Source organism: Neoarius graeffei, chromosome 6 (genome assembly GCF_027579695.1).
Source record: "Neoarius graeffei isolate fNeoGra1 chromosome 6, fNeoGra1.pri, whole genome shotgun sequence".
Classification (NCBI taxonomy): domain Eukaryota; kingdom Metazoa; phylum Chordata; class Actinopteri; order Siluriformes; family Ariidae; genus Neoarius; species Neoarius graeffei.
In genome coordinates, this window is record NC_083574.1 from 47982688 (window position 1) to 48004253 (window position 21566).

The window sequence follows — 21566 nt, forward strand, 5'->3', positions numbered from 1 at the left end:
TTCTGGTCCTTGTCCATCTGAATCCTGCTGAAAATTTCAGCTTTGTCTGATCGCCTGACAGCTGATACAACACAGCCCAAGCTGCTGATAGACTGTCTTCTCCAGCTTGTACATTATTTGACAGCTTCCTGATCGCTTGACTTAGTTGATCAATAAAAGTGTGGTATTTTCTTAACATCTTACTTTTGTGTTATTTTTTAAATGTTACTTGTCAATGATAAAACTCAGAAACTCTTTCCTTTCTACCAGCACTTAGCAGCTGGCACAAATAGTCTACCAGCTTGACCAGCTCAGTCTGTCTTTTGGCAACTAGTAGCTGGTCAGTCTAAGCTTGATTTTGCAGTAATGTTTCTTACAAGACTGAGTTCCTGAGTGCACACTGCTATCAAAACAAGACACTGATATTCACGGTGTCTGATATCTTGATATTATACAGTCTCCAGAATTATAATGAAAAAAGCCATGATTCATAGACATCCAATGAAGTTTGAGTTAACACATGGAGATGCTGTTGTTTTTTCTAATTTTTGTAACACAAAGTAAGTTTGTCTCTAAGTGAAATTTTTCTACAAAACACTGGTTCCAAACCATCTACACCTCCTACAGCTTAGATGGGAACAGAGTCTCCTCCTTTACTGTCTAACAAAAGTTGGATACACTTCTTGGACCAAATTCATGCTGAACATTTCATCCGTCCATCCATCCATTCATCATGCTGCTTATCCGACAAGGTCACTTGCCAGCTCAACACATCCATTCCTGTGTTGATTTAAAAATAGGTCTGGGGTTATTATATTTTTATATATACTGTATATATTTGTATATTATTTATATTTTATATATGAATATATATTTTGTTATATATTTTAAAATATCATATTTTATTTATTTGATCGTTTGTTTTTGAAGGATCTAGAGCCAAGTCTAAACATCCTGGTAGGTTTTGGACTAAAATGTCCTGGTACTTGGCAGAATACATAATGCCATCAATCTTCACATCCATGAGCCAACACAATGTTTTACAGTGGGTGTGAATGTTTGCCCTTGTATGCAGCCCCATTTTTAACAAACAAGCAAATGGTTTGTGTCTTGATTGTACATGAATATAACATTAATTCTGCTGATTATTTATATTTTCATTTGAGCTGTTCAACAACCATCTCTCTCTTTTTCCTGTTGCAAGTTTTTTGGATTTCACCATGGGGAATATGATAAATAGGATTTTACATTTAAAAAAGTAAAAAAATTTATTAAAGGAATGGCAATTCACTTCTACAGCTGTTTGAGAGGAAAAGTTTAACTAGTCAAGTTTGTTTGTATAGCACTTTTAATAACAGACATTGTCGCAAAGTAGCTTTACAGAAAATTAAAGACTTTAAACATGAGTTAATTTTATCCCTAATAAATTTATTTATCCCTGATGAGCAAGCCTGTGGCTAGTGTGTGTAATATATACAGTACATTTTTAGAATCTTTTTTGCTGATATTTTTAAGAACGGGGCGACACGGTGGTGTAGTGGTTAGCACTGTCGCCTCACAGCAAGAAGGTCCTGGGTTTGAGCCCCGTGGCCGGCGAGGGCCTTTCTGTGCGCAGTTTGCATGCTCTCCCCGTGTCCGCGTGGGTTTCCTCCGGGTGCTCCAGTTTCCCCCACAGTCCAAAGACATGCAGGTTAGGTTAACTGGTGACTCTAAATTGACCGTAGGTGTGAGTGTGAATGGTTGTCTGTGTCTATGTGTCAGCCCTGTGATGACCTGGCGACTTGTCCAGGGTGTACCCTGCCTTTCGCCCGTAGTCAGCTGGGATAGGCTCCAGCTTGCCTGCGACCCTGTAGAAGGATAAAGCGGCTACAGATAATGAGATGAGATTTTTAAGAACGCCTATGATTACGACTTTGACTGTACGAAGTTAACTGCATACTTCTTGCATAAATTGTCATCTATGTCCCTGAAAATCTAGTACCCTGAAAGTTTCTTCAGTTATCTCTTTGGGGGAAACTCTCAAAAGTTCTTTGTAGATCCCTACAATAATGTTTTAATAACAGAAAAGGCTTTTAAGAGAAAGGGCTTCACTAATATACTTTTAGGGCACCACTATTAAGGAAGGCATGCTTTTTATTTTAGACAATTGTAGGGTTCTAGCATTACTTTTATGTTATTATTTGTTAAGAATAAACCCAATATCATATGTACCATACCATGTATATGATGTGCATCTTTTATAGAAGTTTATTGTCTTTCCAATGCAATATTAACAGCAGCAAGATTGTCTCAAAGAGCCAAAACATGAAGTGAAAAGAAGGATGAGGGTACACCTTCCACGTTCCAGATCTTTGGTTGGTGCCTTGAATGTCAACATTTCATCACATTTGTCTGTTATTAAAAAAAAAAAAACATTAAATATATATTTTTTAAAAACAGCAGAAGCCAGTGCAGATTTACTGAAGATGAACTTAATATAGTGCACAGTTGTAGATTAATATAATATTTTTAAATGGTTTATGAGTGAGCAGAAACAGGAGGCTGTAAAGGTTAGCCAAAGTTGACATTGCAGTAAGAAAGTATCTTATGTGTCTGTGTTCTCTCTCTGGCAGACTGGAGAAGAGAAGGGCAGTGGACCACGATGATGTCCTTTTGGAGATTAGTACTGTTGCTGGTATGCATTTGTCTGGGGGTCCACTACATAGCCACCCGCTTCCATCAGGATTTCTTCCTAAGACCCTGCCAGAACTCCAGGCAATGTGAGACATGTCCTGAGAATGGTGAGACACAGCACCTTCAGTGGCATAGTTTTAGGGATAATTGGCATGCAGGTTATGATGGGAATAGATTCATGCATCAAAGATCACTGCTGCTGGGGGTTTGCATGCCTGCTCACGGTTCATAAAAGTGCAGTCAGTGGCTCATTCATTCATCTGTCCATCCATCTTCAGTCACAACTTTGTCCTGGTCAGGGTTGCAGTAGATCCAGAGCTTATCCCAAGAAACAAGGCCACAAGGGAGTAATACACCATGGATGGTGTCTGTCACAGGGCATGCCAGTCCATGCACACATACATTCACTCCACATTTTTGAGATGTTGGGAAAAACCCACACAGACATCTGAACTCATGTGAAATAAACATTTACATCATTTGGTGACTTACAAGTATACAACTGAAGTGTCAAGGGGTTCATGGTCTTGCTCAAGAACTTAATGGCAGCTTGGCCATGCTGGGTTTTGAACTTTTGTTCATTCATTTTCTATGCTGCCTATTGATTGTGGGTCTTGGGTGAGAGGCAGGGTACACTCTGAACAGGTTGCCAATCTGTCATGGGACTAATACAGAGAGACAGACAGCCATTCACTCTCTCTCTCACTCTGTTGGCACTTTAGAGTAACCAACTGCCTTATTATGCATATCTTTGGACTGCAGAAGGAAACCAGAGCACCTCATGGAAACCCATTGTTGGGGTTATGGTGGTGCAGTGGTTAGCACTGTTGCCTCACAGCAAGAAGGTTCTGGGTTCAAACCTTGTGGCTGACAGGGGTCTTTCTGTGTGGAGTTTGCATGTTGTGTCTGTGTGGGTTTCCTCTGGGGTTGCATAAGCCAGTGCAGGGGATGGGTAGGAGTGGTGACCCAATCTGACATTAACTACTGAAAGGCAAAGATGCCTGAGGGAGCATGCCATGATGATGGAGGAAACCCATGCAAGCACAGGGAGGATAAGCAAACTCCACACAGAAAGGACTTGTTTGACTGGCAGGTTTGAACCCAGAACCTGATTGCTGCATCTCTGTCTTCTAATCAGAGGGGAACCATCAGGTCCTTCTAGGCCTTCAAAGAAGGCCCAAACATATCAGCATTTCAAATGTTATATTTAATTTATTTCATTATTTAATTTATTTCATAATTTAATTATAATTATTCTCTTCTAATTTAGCCTCATTTTCTATCAAATTTGCTTCAGAAATGAAAGGGTTACTATACTGAAAACAGAGTTATCCAATTAAGTCAAGTTTATTTTTATAGCACTTTTAACAATAGACATTGTCGCAAAGCAGCTTTACAGAATTTAAATGACTTTAAATATGAGCTAATTTTATCCCTAATCTATCCCCAATGAGCAAACCTGTGGCGACGGTGGCAAGGAAAAACTCCCTCAGACGACATGAGGAAGAAACCTTGAGAGGAACCAGACTCAAAAGGGAACCCATCCTCATTTGGGTGATAACAGACAACGTGATTATAACATTTTTAACAGTTTTAACATGAAGTCTGTTTCGTTGATGTTATAACTCTTCATTGATGGAAACTTGAGTGCAAAACTGACAACTGCAGTCCTAAAGTTAGCAAGTCAACTGTAGTCCTCAGCCATAAAAGCATTACTGTAAGTGTCTAGAGCATCTTCCAAGTGTGACTTTCAACTGTCCATATGGGCCGTCCTCCACAGGAGCGATGTGATGAGACTCCAACCAGACGTAGGGCATCAGGATGGATCAGGCAGGTCTGAGGAGCAGAGTAGGTCAGCATCTCGAGCTCAGGATTGACATGTAACTCAGAGGGACAGACAGGGGGGAGGGGGGAGAGAAAGAGAGAGAAAACAGGTGGTTAGGTATGCCCAACGTCACCTGATGAGTAACACAGTATACATTTTGCGTTGAGTGCAAGCAGGGACTCTGGCAAAACTAACTGACAGCATAACTAAAAAGGGAGAGCCAGAAAGTAACACAGGCATAAGGGAGCTCCAGGACATAAGCAGCAGTCACTACACCATCAAACTCGAGTGAGCAAGCGAGTGGGGGACTGACAGCATCCATACATCCCAGTTTACCAAAACACTCCATGTCTGAGGACCCTCCAGATCTACTCCTTTCCCTTATAAACACTATTAACAAAAGGCTTGACTAAACAGATATGTTTTCAGCCTAGACTTAAACACTGAGACTGTGTCTGATTCCCGAACACTACTTGGAAGGCTGTTCCATAACTGTGTGGCTTTGTAAGAAAAGGCTCTGCCCCCTGAGGTAGCCTTCACTATACGAGGTACCAGCAGATAGCCTGCACCTTTTGATCTAAGTAAGCGTGGTGGGTCATAAAGGACCAGAAGTTCGCTCAGGTACTGTGGTGCGAGACCATTCAGTGTTTTAAAGGTCAATAGTAGTATTTTATAAACAATGCAAAATTTGATTGGGAGCCAATGTAGTGTGGGTAAGACAAGGGTGATGTGGTCATATTTTCTAGTTCTAGTAAGGACTCTTGCTACTGCATTTTGAACAATTAGATTTTTTTGTTATCTCTAAGCTGAGAAGAGAGTTTAGAGCTGGCTCACTCATTGGTTTGTACTTCATTGCCGAGACAGAAGGCCATAGCAGTGTATGTTTATGTTGGAAGTGATGGATGAATTAACCAATCAGATTTTGATTTATAGTGGGCAGGACCAAAAATTTATCGCCCTAGGGCTTCTCGAAGGCCAACACTTTTATGAGAGCTGGAGATGTGATGAAATTAGGATCCAGAAGCAGAACTCGACACAGACAGTAATCCAGTAAATAAGGTGGGTTTAATCCAAGGAAAGGGCGTGGCAAAAAGGTAACCAATCAGGATGAAAAAACAAATAGCAAAAATAGTCCAGGGCCCTGTACTATGAAGCGGGTTTTCTGGCTTACCAGGGTAACTTTGAGAGTAACTTGATCACGTGCAGCGTAACTTCCCAATTAACCCATACTACGAAAGTTGGCTATGTTCAAACCGAGGTATGCTGCCATGGCAATTTACGCTGCATCTCAAACCTGCTCGTCTCAGGTCATGTTCTTGGTTAACCCGAGGTTTCCGATTAACCACACCCTTTTTAAACACCGCCTCTCCACCGACATTTCCTCTAGAGACAATGCCAGCGTACCTGGATGACCCGTGCGATATCGGAGCGCAGATTAGAGATGGGATTTATGGCTCTTTGATGGGATCCGCATCTTTGTGATCCGTTCTTTGAAAAGAGCCGTTCAAAAGACTTGCTCATTTGGCTCTTTTTAAATATTTATTCAGTTTTAAGAAGACAGCGTCTAAAGAAGCCAGATCCTTCTGCTTAGACAGTGACATCAATATTTCTGGACATACCTTTTATATAAAGCAACCTAGACTTACATTATTGTAACCCCTAAATGCTCATAAATAACCATTAAAAAACAATGAGGGCTTCATTGAATGTCCATGCAGAACGGCTTTTCTGTAAAAAAAAAAAAAAACAAAACTCAAGAACAGTTATCAAGAATGCAAGAATATTTTATAGAAAAACACTTGTTTTACAAAAATATTTAAGTCTGAGATACAAAATAGATACAACTACAATAAATATAACACGAACTAGTTATCACACAAGAACATTTTAATATAAAAAAACTTTCTATATTAAAAATATTGAAATTGTAACAAAAATAGATACAACTAAACAGTCAGATAAATAGATAAAAGTTATAACAAGAACAAGATTTTAATAGGAAAAAAACTATTAATGCAAAAAATATATTAGAAAAATAGATACAACTAGACAAACATAAATAAATAAAATACACAAAAATAGAACAAACAAAATGACGATAGAATAAATTAAATGAACGTCCGTGCAAAGTAGTTTTCCCACAATATTATCATTAATATGTCACACAAACTATATACAAAACAATTTGAACTATTAGGCAAACAGATAAAACTTGAATAAATAAAAGGCAAATGAATGCTTGCTTGCACGCGCACACACACCATTATGAATGATGTTTTTATATTTCATTTTCACCTGTTGCCAGGTGCGTTTGGCACTGCTGTTGCCTCTGAAATGTTCAGAGGACATACACCAACTTAGTCAAAGGGACTGAACAGTCAGTCATCCTAATTCATGTGACTCTGTGCACATATCAGCTTAAGTAGGCTACTCCATGAATTTACCATACCAAATTTTATTCAGGATTTTTCGGACATTAAACAAGCTATATATGACTGGGGCCACGTCGAAGGACCATTTTCTGTGACTTGTGATTGATCATGAAGCTTTCTGTCATCCTATACTTCTGTTCTGGAACATGTAGAAGGGAGAATGTACTTGCGCATTTACCCGATCGGCAATTCGTTGCCAACATGCTTGCCGCTCCTTACTGGCAGCCGCTGTGTTAGATTTTGCTCTTAATGTTGTTTTGAACTCCTCGTAGCTTTGCATGATGACAGCGCATTCTTCCTCCGTGAAGTACGGCGACCGTGCCATTGTGAACAGTGGGGATTTGCGCTGATAACCTCCCCTTTAACGTGAACGCGCATTAACCCTGATTAGGTTAAACCAGGTTCAACAAACCCCTCCTAGAACTGCCACCTTATTGTGGTGGAGGGGTTTGTGTGCTTGAATGATCCTAGGAGCTATGTTGTCGGGGGCATTATGCCCCTGTTAGGGTTTCCCAAGGCAGACAGGTCCTAGGTGACAGGCCAGACCAAGAGCAGTTCACCAAAAAACCCCTATGGAGAAAAAATCCAGGACCGTGACGTCGCCCGGTAGGACGCAGCCGGGGCCCCACCCTGGAGCCAGGCCCGGGGTTGGGGCTCGTATGCGAGCGCTTGGTGGTCGGGCCTTTGCCCATGGGGCCCGGCCGGGCTCAGCCCGAAGAGGCGACGTGGGCCCGACCTCCTGTGGGTTCACCACCCACAGAGGTAGCAGTAGGGGTTTGGTGCAGTGTGGATTGGGTGGCAGTCGAAGGCAGGGGCCTCGACGACCTGACCCCCGGACACAGCGGCTGGCTGTTGGGACATGGAATGTCACTTCGCTGGGGGGGAAGGAGCCTGAGCTTGTGCGGGAGGTTGAGAGGTACCGGCTAGAGATAGTCGGGCTCACCTCCACGCACAGCTTGGGCTCTGGAACCCAGCTCCTCGAGAGGGGCTGGACTTTCCACTTCTCTGGAGTCGCCCATGGTGAGCGGCGGCGGGCTGGTGTGGGCTTCCTTATAGCTCCCCAGCTCAGCCGCCATGTGTTGGAGTTTACCCCAGTGAACGAGAGGGTCGCCTCTCTGCGCCTTCGGATTGGGGAGAGGGCTCTTGCTGTTGTTTGTGCCTACGGGCCAAATAGCAGTATAGAGTATCCGGCCTTCTTGGAGTCCCTGGGAGAGGTACTGAGGGGTGCTCAGACTGGGGACTCCATTGTGCTACTGGGGGACTTCAATGCTCACGTGGGCGATGACAGTGACACCTGGAGGGGCGTGGTTGGGAGGAACGGCCTCCCCGATCTGAACCCGAGTGGTGTTTTGTTATTGGACTTCTGTGCTAGTCACAGTTTGTCCATAACGAACACCATGTTCGAGCATAGGGGTGTCCATAAGTGCACGTGGCACCAGGACACCTTAGGTCGGAGGTCGATGATCGACTTTGTAGTCGTGTCATCTGATCTCCGACCCTATGTCTTGGACACTCGGGTGAAGAGAGGGGCTGAGTTGTCAACTGATCACCACCTGGTGGTGAGTTGGATCCGCTGGCGGAGGAGGAAGCTGGACAGACCTGGCAGGCCCAAACGTATGGTGAGGGTCTGCTGGGAACGTCTGGCCGAGCACTCTGTTGGGGAGGTCTTTAACTCCCACCTCCGGGAGAGCTTTTCCCAGCTTCCGAGGGAGGCGGGGGACATTGAGTCTGAGTGGACCATGTTCTCTACCTCCATTGTGGACGCAGCTGTTCGGAGCTGTGGCCGCAAGGTCTCCGGTGCCTGTCGTGGCGGCAATCCCCGAACCCGGTGGTGGACACCGGAAGTAAGGGATGCCGTCAAGCTGAAGAAGGAGTCCTATCGGGCCATGTTGACCTCCGGGACTCCTGAGGCAGCCGACGGGTATCGGCAGGCCAGGCGTGCTGCAGCTCGGGCAGTTGCGGAGGCAAAAACTCGGAACTGGGAGGAGTTCGGGGAGGCCATGGAGAAGGACTATCGGTCGGCCTCGAAGAAATTCTGGCAAACCGTCCGGCGCCTCAGGAGGGGGAAGCAGTACTCTGCCAACACTGTTTACAGTGCGGGTGGGGAGCTGTTGACCTCGACTGGGGACATTGTCGGGCGGTGGAAGGAATACTTTGAGGATCTCCTCAATCCCACCGTCATGTCTTCCACTGAGGAGACTGAGGCTGATGACTCAGAGGTGGACTCGTCCATTACCCAAGCCGAAGTCACTGAGGTGGTTTGCAAGCTCCTCGGTGGCAAGGCACCGGGGGTGGATGAGATCCGCCCTGAGTATCTCAAGTCTCTGGATGTTGTGGGGCTGTCTTGGTTGACACGCCTCTGCAACATCGCGTGGCGGTCGGGGACAGTGCCTCTGGAGTGGCAGACTGGGGTGGTGGTCCCTCTTTTTAAGAAAGGGGACCGGAGAGTGTGCTCCAATTATAGGGGAATCACACTTCTCAGCCTCCCAGGGAAAGTTTACTCCAGGGTACTGGAGAGGAGAATTCGACCGATAGTCGAACCTCGGATCCAGGAGGAACAATGCGGTTTTCGTCCTGGTCGCGGAACACTGGACCAGCTCTATACCCTTCATAGGGTGCTCGAGGGTTCATGGGAGTTTGCCCAACCAGTCCACATGTGCTTTGTGGATCTGGAGAAGGCATTCGACCGTGTCCCCCGTGGTATTCTGTGGGGGGTGCTTCGGGAGTATGGGGTTCGGGGCTCTTTGCTAAGGGCTGTCCGGTCCCTGTACGAACGGAGCAGGAGTCTGGTTCGCATTGCCGGCAGTAAGTCAGACCTGTTCCCAGTGCATGTTGGACTCCGTCAGGGCTGCCCTTTGTCACCGGTTCTGTTCATAATTTTTATGGACAGAATTTCTAGGCGCAGCCAGGGGCCGGAAGGAATCCTGTTTGGGAACCACAGGATTTCATCTCTGCTTTTTGCGGATGATGTTGTCCTGTTGGCTTCTTCAAACCAGGACCTTCAGCATGCACTGGGGCGGTTTGCAGTCGAGTGTGAAGCGGCTGGGATGAGAATCAGCACCTCCAAGTCCGAGGCCATGGTTCTCGACCGGAAAAGGGTGGCTTGCCCTCTCCAGGTTGGTGGAGAAGTCCTGCCTCAAGTGGAGGAGTTTAAGTATCTCGGGATCTTGTTCACGAGTGAGGGAAGGATGGAGCGTGAGATCGACAGGCGGATCGGTGCAGCCTCCGCAGTGATGCGGTCGCTTTACCGGTCCGTCGTGGTGAAGAAGGAGCTGAGCCAAAAGGCGAAGCTCTCAATTTACCGGTCGATCTACGTTCCGACTCTCACCTATGGTCATGAGCTTTGGGTAATGACAGAAAGAACAAGATCGCGGATACAAGCGGCTGAAATGAGTTTCCTTCGCAGGGTGGCTGGGCGCTCCCTTAGAGATAGGGTGAGAAGCACAGTCACTCGGGAGGAGCTCGGAGTAGAGCCGCTGCTCCTCCACATCGAGAGGAACCAGCTGAGGTGGCTCGGGCATCTTTTTCGGATGCCTCCTGGACGCCTCCCTGGGGAGGTGTTCCAGGCATGTCCCCCCGGGAGGAGGCCCCGGGGAAGACCCAGGACACGCTGGAGGGACTATGTCTCTCGGCTGGCCTGGGAACGCCTCGGTGTTCTTCCCGAGGAGCTGGCCGAGGTGTCTGGGGAAAGGGAAGTTTGGGCTTCCATGCTTAGACTGCTGCCTCCGCGACCCGGTCCTGGATAAGCGGAAGAAGACGAGACGAGACGAGACGAGACGAGGTTCAACAAATCAACTTCATAACTGGCGTCGTAGTACCGTTTAACCCCAAACAAGATAACCAGGTTTTGTCAACCCCGGTTTAGCGGGGAAACCCTGGGTTACTTCTGGGTAGGTTGACCTCCGTTCGTAGTACAGGGCCCAGGTAAAAAAGGAGACAAAACTTGACAAAAACAAGGCAGGCAAGGACAAGAAAAACACTAGTGCAAAAAACCAAGAACGATAAAAAAAAAAAAACTAGTCCAAAAACCATGAACAATAAACAAACCGCTAAAGAGGGAGAGAAAAAAAAGCATTAAAGACACAGAAACAGCTAACAAAGCCCCCTTCTGAGAACGGCCTATTTATACACAGCAGAGCACACCAGGCATTGAATGCCGGCAAGATGAAAGTCCCGTCCCAGATCCGGATTAGCACTGAACTGGGAGATAATAAATCTCTGGAGTGGAAGTCCGGGGCGGAGCATGACAAATGCAAGCTTAACCACAAGTCAGCCCCATCAGCACAGCAAAGTCACCTTACAGCCGGAGTAGCATTCATGAGTACATACATGTCAACCCCTCACGACTCTCACCTGTACTCCCTGGTAAAGAAATCCATAATTTCCATCCCAAATCCATAGTAATATTTCATGCATAATAAAAATGTATCAGATCTTACCTAATATATGCACTGGTTTATTTCTGTACATCCATATGTACTGTTAACACTCAATTAAACAACAGTCAGTGTTTTCTTAACCCTATATCAGTTCAACAAAATTTAGTGTCTCTTCTCACATAATCCAATAATTTGGGGTTCACTTGGTACATTGTTCAGCAATGTTCCTGATTGTATGAACATGTTGCACTTCTACCCAACTTTACATGTTCATGGGTTATCTCTAATTTGCAGCATAAGTCACTGTTCATCTTGGTCTGCAGGAGTGCAGTTAGAGTATCTGCATTCATGTTCTTTCTGCAGTCAGTGTTGGATATTTCATGTGTTCCCTCACGTCGTTAATTCCAGAGGCAAACGCTTTCACGTCTCTACAACAAATTGTGCAGTTGACATACTCGGCACCCATTTTGGAAGCGATAATTATTCCATTGAATGTTTCTGTCCATTCAGGAAGAAAGCGACCTCCAGTTTTAGATGTTTTGAGTTTTTTCTTCAGTGGTGCCGACATCTTGACCTCTTGACCTGTCTATTGTTACGCTACATGTGCTGTTATTTCCCGCTCGGTGTGCAGGAAAATCACAATTGCGCATGCTCAGACATTCGGAATGGCTTGTTGGTACTAGCGGAAGTACTGGTTGAGTAATTCTAAATGTAGAAAATGGTGGCTCCCATGCATTTTCGTATTTCATGATGATTTTTTTTGATGGTAATAAATCAAAATAATTTTAAGGTGAAAATGTAGAAAAATCCGTAGTTGAATACCACTACGCCTGTACCATTTTTAAAATGCCAAAATCCGTAGGGAATACGGGAAATCCGTAGGGGTTGACATGTGTGTCAGTAGTGTAAGCGAATGCTAAGAGTGGTCAAGCCAGTGCTATCGAGAGCAAGTAGCACAGGCTAATGACTGAGAAACTAAGATTTCTGTCTCCAGACTCTTCTTCCATGCACACTCACCACAGTATGTTTCACTCAGACTTAAGTATTAATTTCCCTGTGTAATTTACTTAGTTACTTTTAAAATTAACATTGACAACTACACAAAATGGAGCTACCTGGCAGCCTGCCATTAATCTCTTGCAAAATCCTTTGCCCTGTTGCTTTTTTGGCGTGTCTGGCTAAGTTTTGGCTGAGCTGAAGTCCCAGCTCTAATAGTAATGGTTCGCCACTGCTTCTAATCAGTAGCGAAATACTTTAACCCCTGAGCTTCGAATTAAACCTGGGGACCCTGTTCAGGTGCTAAAGTACTGGCTGTGCCACAAAGATGTAATATCTCAAGTCAAGTCAAGTCTGTTTGTATAGCGCTTTTAACAATAGATATTGTCCCAAAGCAGCTTTACAGAATCTGAATGACCCAAGACATGAGCCAATTTTATCCCTACTCTATCCCCAATGAGCAAGCCCATGGTGACGGTGGCAAGGAAAAACTCCCCCAGATGACACGAGGAAGAAACCTCGAGAGCAACCAGACCCAAAGGGAACCCATCCTCACCGGGACAACAATAGACAACATGACTATAACATTAACAGTTTTAACATGAAGTCAGTTTTGTTGATGTTATAACTCTTCATTAATGGAAACTTGAGTGCAAAACTGTTCATGACAACCACAGTCCCAAAGTTAGCAAGCCAACTGTAGTCCTCAGCCACAAAAGCATTACTGTAAGTGTCCAGAGCGTTTTCCAACTGTGACTTTCAACTGTCCATATGGGGCCGTCCTCCACAGGAGCGATGTGATGAGACTCCAACCAGACATAGGGCATCAGGATGGATCAGGCAGGTCCGAGGAGCAGAAGAGCTCAGCATCTCGAGCCCAGGATTGACATGTAACTCAGAGGGACAGATTTATTTATTTATTTGGGGGGGGGGGGGGGCCCACAGGTTGTTAGGTATGCCCAATGTCACCTGAATAAGTAGGTACAGTATACATTTTGCGCTGAGTACAAGCAGGGACTCCGGCAAAACTAACTATGAAAGCATAACTAAAAGGAGAGAGCCAGAAGGTAACACAGGCATGAGGGAGCCCTGGGACATAAAGCAGGCAGCCACTACACTGTCAGCAAACTCAAGTGAGCAAGCAAGTGAGGGACTGACAGCATCCATACATCCCAGTTTACCAAAACACTCTATGCCTGAGGGCCCGCCAGATCTTCACCTTTACCTCATAAACACCATTAACGAGTTGATTCAAAATGGCGGCTCGGGGGATAGACACGTAATAAATTGCTCCGTTCAGTCGATATCAAAAATACCCTCAAACTCGAAAACTTTAACGTGTAAACTCTGAAGGACAAGACATGAGTGGGGGGAAACAAAAAAGAGACGATACGACCCGGAGAGGGAAGGTAATTCAACAATTAAAACCCGACAAAAAACAAATGGAGCCGACTGACGAAGAAAATGTCGATCTGCTAGCTAGCAAAGATGGAGGTGAATCTACGGACAAGCTGTTTCGGGAACTGTCAACTATCTCGAACAATATCCGTGACTTCAAAAATGACGTCCACTTAGCCATCTCCGAACTCAAGGGAGACTTAAAGAAGGACTTCAAGGACGAGCTAACAACGCTAAAACACGAGCTAAACAAGAAGCTAACTGAAGTCGGGACCAGGCTCCAGGAACACGAGCAGGCGATCACCAAGGCAGAGAAGCGCATTTCGGATGTAGAAACAAGCGGCGCTGCAACGAAAGACGCTCTGCTGAGCCTGCTGAGAGAGCAGTCCAGGCTACGGGAAAAAGTGTGCGATTTGGAAAGTAGGTCCAGAAGAAACAACATCCGAGTTTACGGTGTACCGGAGGGCGCGGAGGGCGACTCGATGATAAAGTTTATGGAAAACCTGCTGACCACAGAGCTGACTGTCCCCGACGGTATGTCTCTGCAGATTCAGCGGGCTCATAGAGCTTTGACCCGCAAGCCAGGACCCAACGCTACACCTCGGTCCATTGTGATAAACTTTCAGCAGTATGATGTCAAGGAAACGGTACTGACATTGGCCTGGAAAAAGAAAATTAATCTTAACAACAAACCGATTTTCTTTGACCATGATTATGCACATGAAGTCATGGAAAAACGCAGAGCCTACGGGGGAATTAAAAAAGCGCTGAAAGAAAAGGGTATTCGTTTCCAAACTCCTTTCACGAGGATCCGGATCCACTGGAGCACCGGCCCGGACCTACGAGGACGCACATCAAGCTACACGGGAGCTACAGGTACGGGGGATGGAGGTGCCCGCTGTCAGAGAGGACCCGTCCTCCAACTTAGAGGAGAGGATACTGAAGGCGTTCCCATGGCAACAAGCGGCCGACGGAGGAAAACAAATGGAGTCACGAGTGAAAGAAAAGCTCCAGGAGTTTAGAAGATAATCCCATTGTTGAAAGCACTAAAACATGTGCAGATCAGTATGTGTGAGGACTGGAAAATAAGGGAGGTGAATTGTTCTTTTTGCTCCCTCTCTTTACTTTAAAATACTATCGGTTGAAATTACTATAAATCATCGACTGAGCGGAAAAGTAATGTTGGACTTGTTAGTGGACATGGAGCACACCAGCTGGTCAGCCACCACACCACTAAGGAGGGCCCCAACCATCCAGGAGGGGTTTTTCCCTCCACCCACCAACAGGGACCCTAGAGGGACAACTGTTCCTCAGCTACAGGAAGTTCTTGCATTTAATATCTTTGTTATAATGAGTGTGAATGCTTGTTCTTGTTCTATGTTTAAAACAGGGGAGGATTCTTATTTAATTATTTCATTATTTCTACAAGGAAAATCTTTTTTGTGGAGGTTATGGTATCATACGAATCTAGATGCAAGTGGGTATGCACAGGGATCAGATAATGAAAGTAGTCTCTCTAAATGTGAATGGGCTTCGTAGCCCAGTCAAGCAGAGCAAAGTCCTTCTTAAACTAAAAAGAGAAAATATAGATATTGCTTTTTTACAGGAAACCCACCTAATGGAAGCAGAACATGAAAAACTCAAAAGACAGGGGTTTAAATATGTCTTCTCCTCCTCAAATAGATCTAAGCATACTAGGGGAGTAGTGATACTAATCTCAGGAAGGGTGACATATGAACATTTATCCTCTATCAAAGATAAGGAAGGTAGATTCATAATGATTCGTGGCAAAGTTGATGGAACTTTGTTTACTCTATACAACGTGTATATCCCTCCTGGTTCAGAACCAAATTTCTATACCCAAGTAATTGAAAGGATTGCAATTGAAGCACAGGGGGTTTTAATATGTGCAGGTGATTTTAACACTGTGCTTAACCCAAACCTCGATTCAACTGGGATAAGAATATCTCGTCCCCAAAAAATAACAAAGAAAATTAATTTACTATTATCAGAAATAGGACTAATTGATATCTGGAGACACCTAAATCCATCAGTCAAAGACTATACCTTTTATTCAGCCCCGCACCATACATATTCCAGGATTGATTACTTTCTAATATTTGGAACAGACAGTAGCAAAGTACAAGACTGTCATATTGGAGCAATGGACCTTTCAGACCACTGCCCACTATATCTGTCCCTAAAAATGACCTGTAGGAGGAAGCTTACACACTGGAAACTAAATCCTAGTGTACTCAACAACAGCAGGACAGAACAGTTTGCGAAAGAAATTAAAGAATATTTGGAGTTCAATGATAATGGAGAGGTTTCTCCACCCATACTTTGGGATGCCTGCAAGGCAGTAATGAGGGGGAGGGTGATTTCAGTGTCATCTTTTCTTAAGAAACAAAGAGAAACTAAAATTAAGACTCTCCAGACTGAACTCAAAAACTTAGAATCTGAACATAAAGAATCACCAGATCCAAAGGTTAAAATAGAAATGAAAAAGAAAAGAAACCAGATTGAAGAGTTATATTCTCAAGAGATCCAAAAGAAATTTATATACACAAAACAAAAATATTACGAAGGGGGCAGTAAATATTCAAAATTATTGGCATATAAACTGAGAAAACAACAGACAGATAATGCAATATACAAGATAAGGGACCCGAAAACTAATACCATTTATTACCAAGTACAGGAAATTAAAAACTGTTTTAAAGCATACTATGAAAAACTATATTCGCAACCTCAAGTCAATACCGACCAGAAAATGAAATCACTACTCAAATCCTTAAATCTACCTGAACTCACGGAGGAAGAAAATAAATTGTTAGCTTCTCAAATTTCAAAAGAAGAAATCTATTCAGCTATCTCAAGACTCAAAGCTAATAAATCCCCAGGCGCGGATGGATTCAGCGCAGAGTGGTATAAGAAACTGAAGGAGGTTCTGACACCTATTTTACTAAAAACCTTTAACTGGGTCCTGACAAAAGGGGAAACCCCGACATCATGGAAAGAAGCAATTATATCAGTTATACCTAAAGGAAGCAAGGACAAATTAGACTGCGGAAACTATAGACCAATTAGTGTACTTAATGTGGATTACAAATTATTTACTTCAATCATCACAAAGAGACTTGAGAAAATTCTACCCCGAATAATCAACATGGATCAAACAGGCTTTGTCTTAACTCATCAGACACATGACAATATTAGAAAATCCCTACAAATTATCAGACATATAAATCAAAATAAAATACAGGCCATGTTGGTTAGTTTAGATGCCGAAAAGGCTTTCGACTCGGTCAGATGGAAATTTTTATTCAAGGTTATGGAGAAATTTGGTTTCAATCAAGTAACTATTAATACATTAAAAGCCCTCTATGATAAACCATCAGCTAAACTAAAAATCAACGGAGAGCTCACAGACTCATTCATGCTGGAGAGATCAACAAGACAGGGCTGTCCCCTAAGTCCAATCTTATTTGCGATTTTTATCGACCCTTTGGCACAGTGGATTAGACAAAACAAAAAAAATCACAGGTATAAACATGTCAGCAGGCGAACAAAAGCTGGCCCTGTTCGCGGATGACGTACTCGTTAGCCTTTCAAACCCAACAGAGTCTCTGCCAGAGTTGATGTCTGTTTTAGATGAATATGGGTCATACTCAGGTTATAAATTAAATAAGAAAAAAACTCAGGTCCTTAGTTTTCATTTTGATCCCCCTCAATATCTCCGCTTCAGGTACCATCTAGACTGGGACAAAAGTTTTATAAAATATTTGGGAATTCTCCTACCTTTAGACATATCAAAACTAGAAGAAATTAATTATAGCCCCCTTAAAAAAGAAATTATAGCGGATATCAATAGATGGAATATAATTCCTTATTTGAATATCAGTTCTCGTATAGATTCTGTTAAAATTAACATTCTACCAAGACTTTTATATCTATTCCATTCAATACCAATAGAGAAATCAGAATTGTATTTTCGAGAGTGGGACAAAATTCTTTCCAGATTTATATGGGCAGGGAAGAAGCCAAGAATAAAATATAAAACTTTACAATTACCAAAGGAGAAAGGTGGACTAGCCCTCCCCTGTTTGAGAAATTATTATAGAGCGGCTCAAATTTGCCCGTTAGTGGGATGGTGTACTCCAAATTATAGATCAAAATGGAAAGAAATAGAAGTGGCAATGGGAAAGGGACTACCAATTAATCATTTAGTTGGAGATCCCTCATTAATTAGTCACCTCTCGGACCCTAACAACCCGTGGATAATTGGCTCTTTGAAAGAATGGGGTGAAATAACTAAAAAATATCAACTGAGAAGAGGAACTGAAATGTTTAAGTGGTTTTCATACGACTCAGATTTTGTACCGAGCAGGTACGACACAAGGTTCAAAAGTTGGACAGAAAACGGACTTACAGCATACTGCACACTCTTAGATCAGGATAAAGTTTTGAGTTTCCAGGACCTAAAAGAAAAATTTGGTCTTCAAAACCAAGATCATTTTAGATATCTACAAATCAGGGATTTTATGAACAAGAAATTGGACTTTACTTCAGGGAGGGATGAAATTCTTAATATTTTTAAGAGGGCTTACAATAATGCCACCCTCCAAAAGATAATATCTAAACTATACTCAGCTTTTCAAAATCTTAGAGGAGATCATACTCTAGAAATTAAGGAAAGATGGGAAGCAGAGGGAGGCCTCACAGTCTCACGAGGAATGGGACAGGGCCTGCAGACAGCAGTGGTCAGTGACAAGCTCTCCCTCCTGGAGGGAATTCAGCTGGAAAAACGTGACTCGATTCTTTCGTTCTCCAGCACAAAAGTCCAACTATTCCGATCAGACTGCCTGCTGGAGGTCCTGTGGGAATACTTTAGCAAATAATTTTCACATTTTTTCGGGCTGCCCCTCTGTGGCTCCATTCTGGAGAGAGATTCTTGGGATCCTGGAGACAGTTTTTAAAAGGAAAATGGATCTAAACTTCAAAGTCATGTACTTATGTGATCTAGATGGACTTGAATATGCAAAGCGGGACAAATACCTGCTGAGAGTGTTGTTAGTGGGGTGTAAAAAGGCTTTGACCCGAAAATGGCTTAAGAAAGACAAACCAACAATAAACAAGTGGATTGATGTAATTTACGATATATATGTTATGGAGAGAATTACATTTAAACTAAGAAACCAAACTGATATTTTTGAAGAGAACTGGTCAAAATGGCTCAGCTATGTGTTAACTGTAAGACCTGATTTCATATAGACCGCAAAGACAAGGTCAAGCCCTCCATCAAGATTTATTTTATTTATTTATTTTTCTTTCCCCTATTATCGAGCAGCATCCTTATATTTTTATATATGATGTGCTTATTTTGACTCGGCTGCCTTGCATAATGCACAATTCTCCCCTCGTCATGTTATGTTTGTTTGTTATGTTGTTGTTGTTTTTTTTTGTGCCCAATTGGCACATATGTGTGTTACTAAGAAAAAACTAATAAAGAGTATATTAAAAAATAAATAAATAAACACCATTAACAAAAGGCTTGACTAAACAGATGTTTTAAAGAAAAGAAAGAAAGAAAGAAAGAAAGAAAGAAAGAAAGAAAGAAAGAAAGAAAGAAAGCACAACTTTATTCATCACACACTTGTGAAATTTCTTCTCTGCATTTAACCCATCTGAAGCAGTGAACACACACACACATGAGCAATGAGCACACACACACCCAGAGCAGCGGGCAGCCATGCTAACAGTGCCCGGGGAGCAGTTGGGAGTTAGGTGCCTCGCTCAAGGGCACCTCAGCCCAAGGCCGTCCCATATTAACCCATTTTCAGCCTAGACTTAAATGCTGAGACTGTGTCTGATTCCTGAACACTGCTTGGAAGGCTGTTCCATAACTGTGGGGCTTTGTAAGAAAAGGCTCTGCCCCCTGAGGTAGCCTTCACTACACGAGGTACCAGCAGATAGCCTGCACCTTTTGATCTAAGTAGGCATGACGGGTCATAAAGGACCAGAAGTTCGCTCAGGTACTGTGGTGCAAGATCATTCAGTGCTTTTAAGGTCAATAGTAGTATTTTATAATCAATACAAAATATCTGTAATTGTTTCACATTTATCTTATAAATTATATGTAGTAGTCTACTCTCAGACTACTTCCATATATCTTAGAGTCTCACACATTAACTTCTCATCAGCTGTATTTACTTTGTGTCTCTGATTCTGTGCTATATTTTAGAGGTTATTCAATTAAGATTTAAAGTCAAACACAGCCAAATGCCTGACCCTTTATGTTTTTACCACAATGTAGTTTTTAACATTGTGCCACATTTCTCTCCATAAATGTCTTGCAGGATGTTGAGCTTAGATACATTGGAGATACTGCTTAATGAAATATTTCATACTCTCAAGTTGTAGATGTGAGGTGCTTGATTAGAAAAAAATAGACAAACTAGGTATATTGTTGCTGAGCTCTGTGTGGTCCATAAGCTCATAGAATCAAATTTTCTACTCTATTTATTCCCAGATCACAGCTTGAAATCCTCTGACAACAACTCTGTATCCACGAAGCATACCACTGCTCCTGCTCGGAAGCACATCCTTCTTTTTTCACAAACCCGCAGTGGCTCCTCCTTCGCTGGTCAGCTGTTTAACCAAAACCCAGATATATTTTATTTGTATGAGCCACTTTACCATGCCCAACAGACCTTCTGCAGCTACAGAAAGTGTCTGTGGAAGCCCTCGGCCAGAGTTATGCAGGGGGTCTACAGGGACCTCCTCTTCAACCTATATACCTGCGATCTTAATTACCTGGAGAACTACATTCAGCCAGAGCCTCAAAATCACTTGACAGCCTCTTTCTTCCGTCAGAGCTCCAGCCATGCTCTCTGCTCACCACCTATCTGCCAATTAGGTAAGAAGGAGATTATGAAAAGGTTGCCAGATGAGAGCTGGTGTCACAAAAAGTGTCCAATCCTGAACCTCACCTCAGCTTCCATGGCTTGTCACTCCAGAAGCCATGTCTCCATCAAGACAGTACGGATCCCTCTGGTCAGCGACCTTCGCCTCCTAACAGAAGACCCACGATTAGACCTGAGGATTATTCACCTGGTGCGAGACCCAAGAGCAATCTTGGCATCACGCATAAGTGCATTCACTGATCAGTTTATTGCCTGGAAGATCTGGAATGCCACAGACAAGCAACCGCATAATGTGGACTTGACACAGATCAAGAGAACATGCGAAGACATGATGACCTCTGTGGATATTGGTCTGAAGAAGCCAGCTTGGCTGCAGGGACGGTATCTATTAGTGCGCTATGAGGATCTTGCATTTAATCCTGAAACCAAAGCCAAGGAGATCTACAAATTCCTGGATTTGGATATAGACAATAAAGTTCTTACATGGTTATCTCAAAACACCAATGACACTTCCTCCGCTAAGTCACAGTACTCCACCAGCAGAGACTCCAAAATCACAGCAGAGAGCTGGAGACTGCATCTGGGCTTTGACATTGTTAAGACAGTGCAAACACTATGTAATACTACTTTGGATTTATTGGGCTACAAAACAGTACAGTCCAAGGCTGAGCTGAGAAACATACAAAATAGTTTAGTGGTACCAAGGACTTTTAAATAGTTAGTGAAGAAAAGTGAGAAAGTAAAAGTCACGTTTCTAAAAATCATGTTGAAAGTGCATTGTAATTCAGCCTTTATAATCAGTTTTTAAAAATGATTTAAATACATTGGTGAAGGCTTTCCTGTTACATATAGGGACTCAGCAAGGAATGTACAAATCACCCTTTAATGTTCCAGCTTTTTCTGTAATGATCAGTGTTTTGAATTATATAAAGTCTCTTCTACAAGGACATGCACAAAT

General features: G+C 43.2%; 1 protein-coding gene across 1 annotated transcript; it reads left to right on the forward strand.

Annotated features, from left to right (window-relative positions):
- The first annotated feature begins 2620 nt into the window (after positions 1 to 2620).
- si:ch73-62b13.1 (Carbohydrate sulfotransferase 1-like) lies at positions 2621 to 21326 on the forward strand. The gene is made up of 2 exons (XM_060923747.1): positions 2621 to 2759; positions 20215 to 21326. The coding sequence occupies exons 1-2, from the start codon at positions 2621 to 2623 to the stop codon at positions 21324 to 21326; spliced, it is 1251 nt and encodes a 416-aa protein (XP_060779730.1).
- The last annotated feature ends 240 nt before the right edge of the window (positions 21327 to 21566 follow it).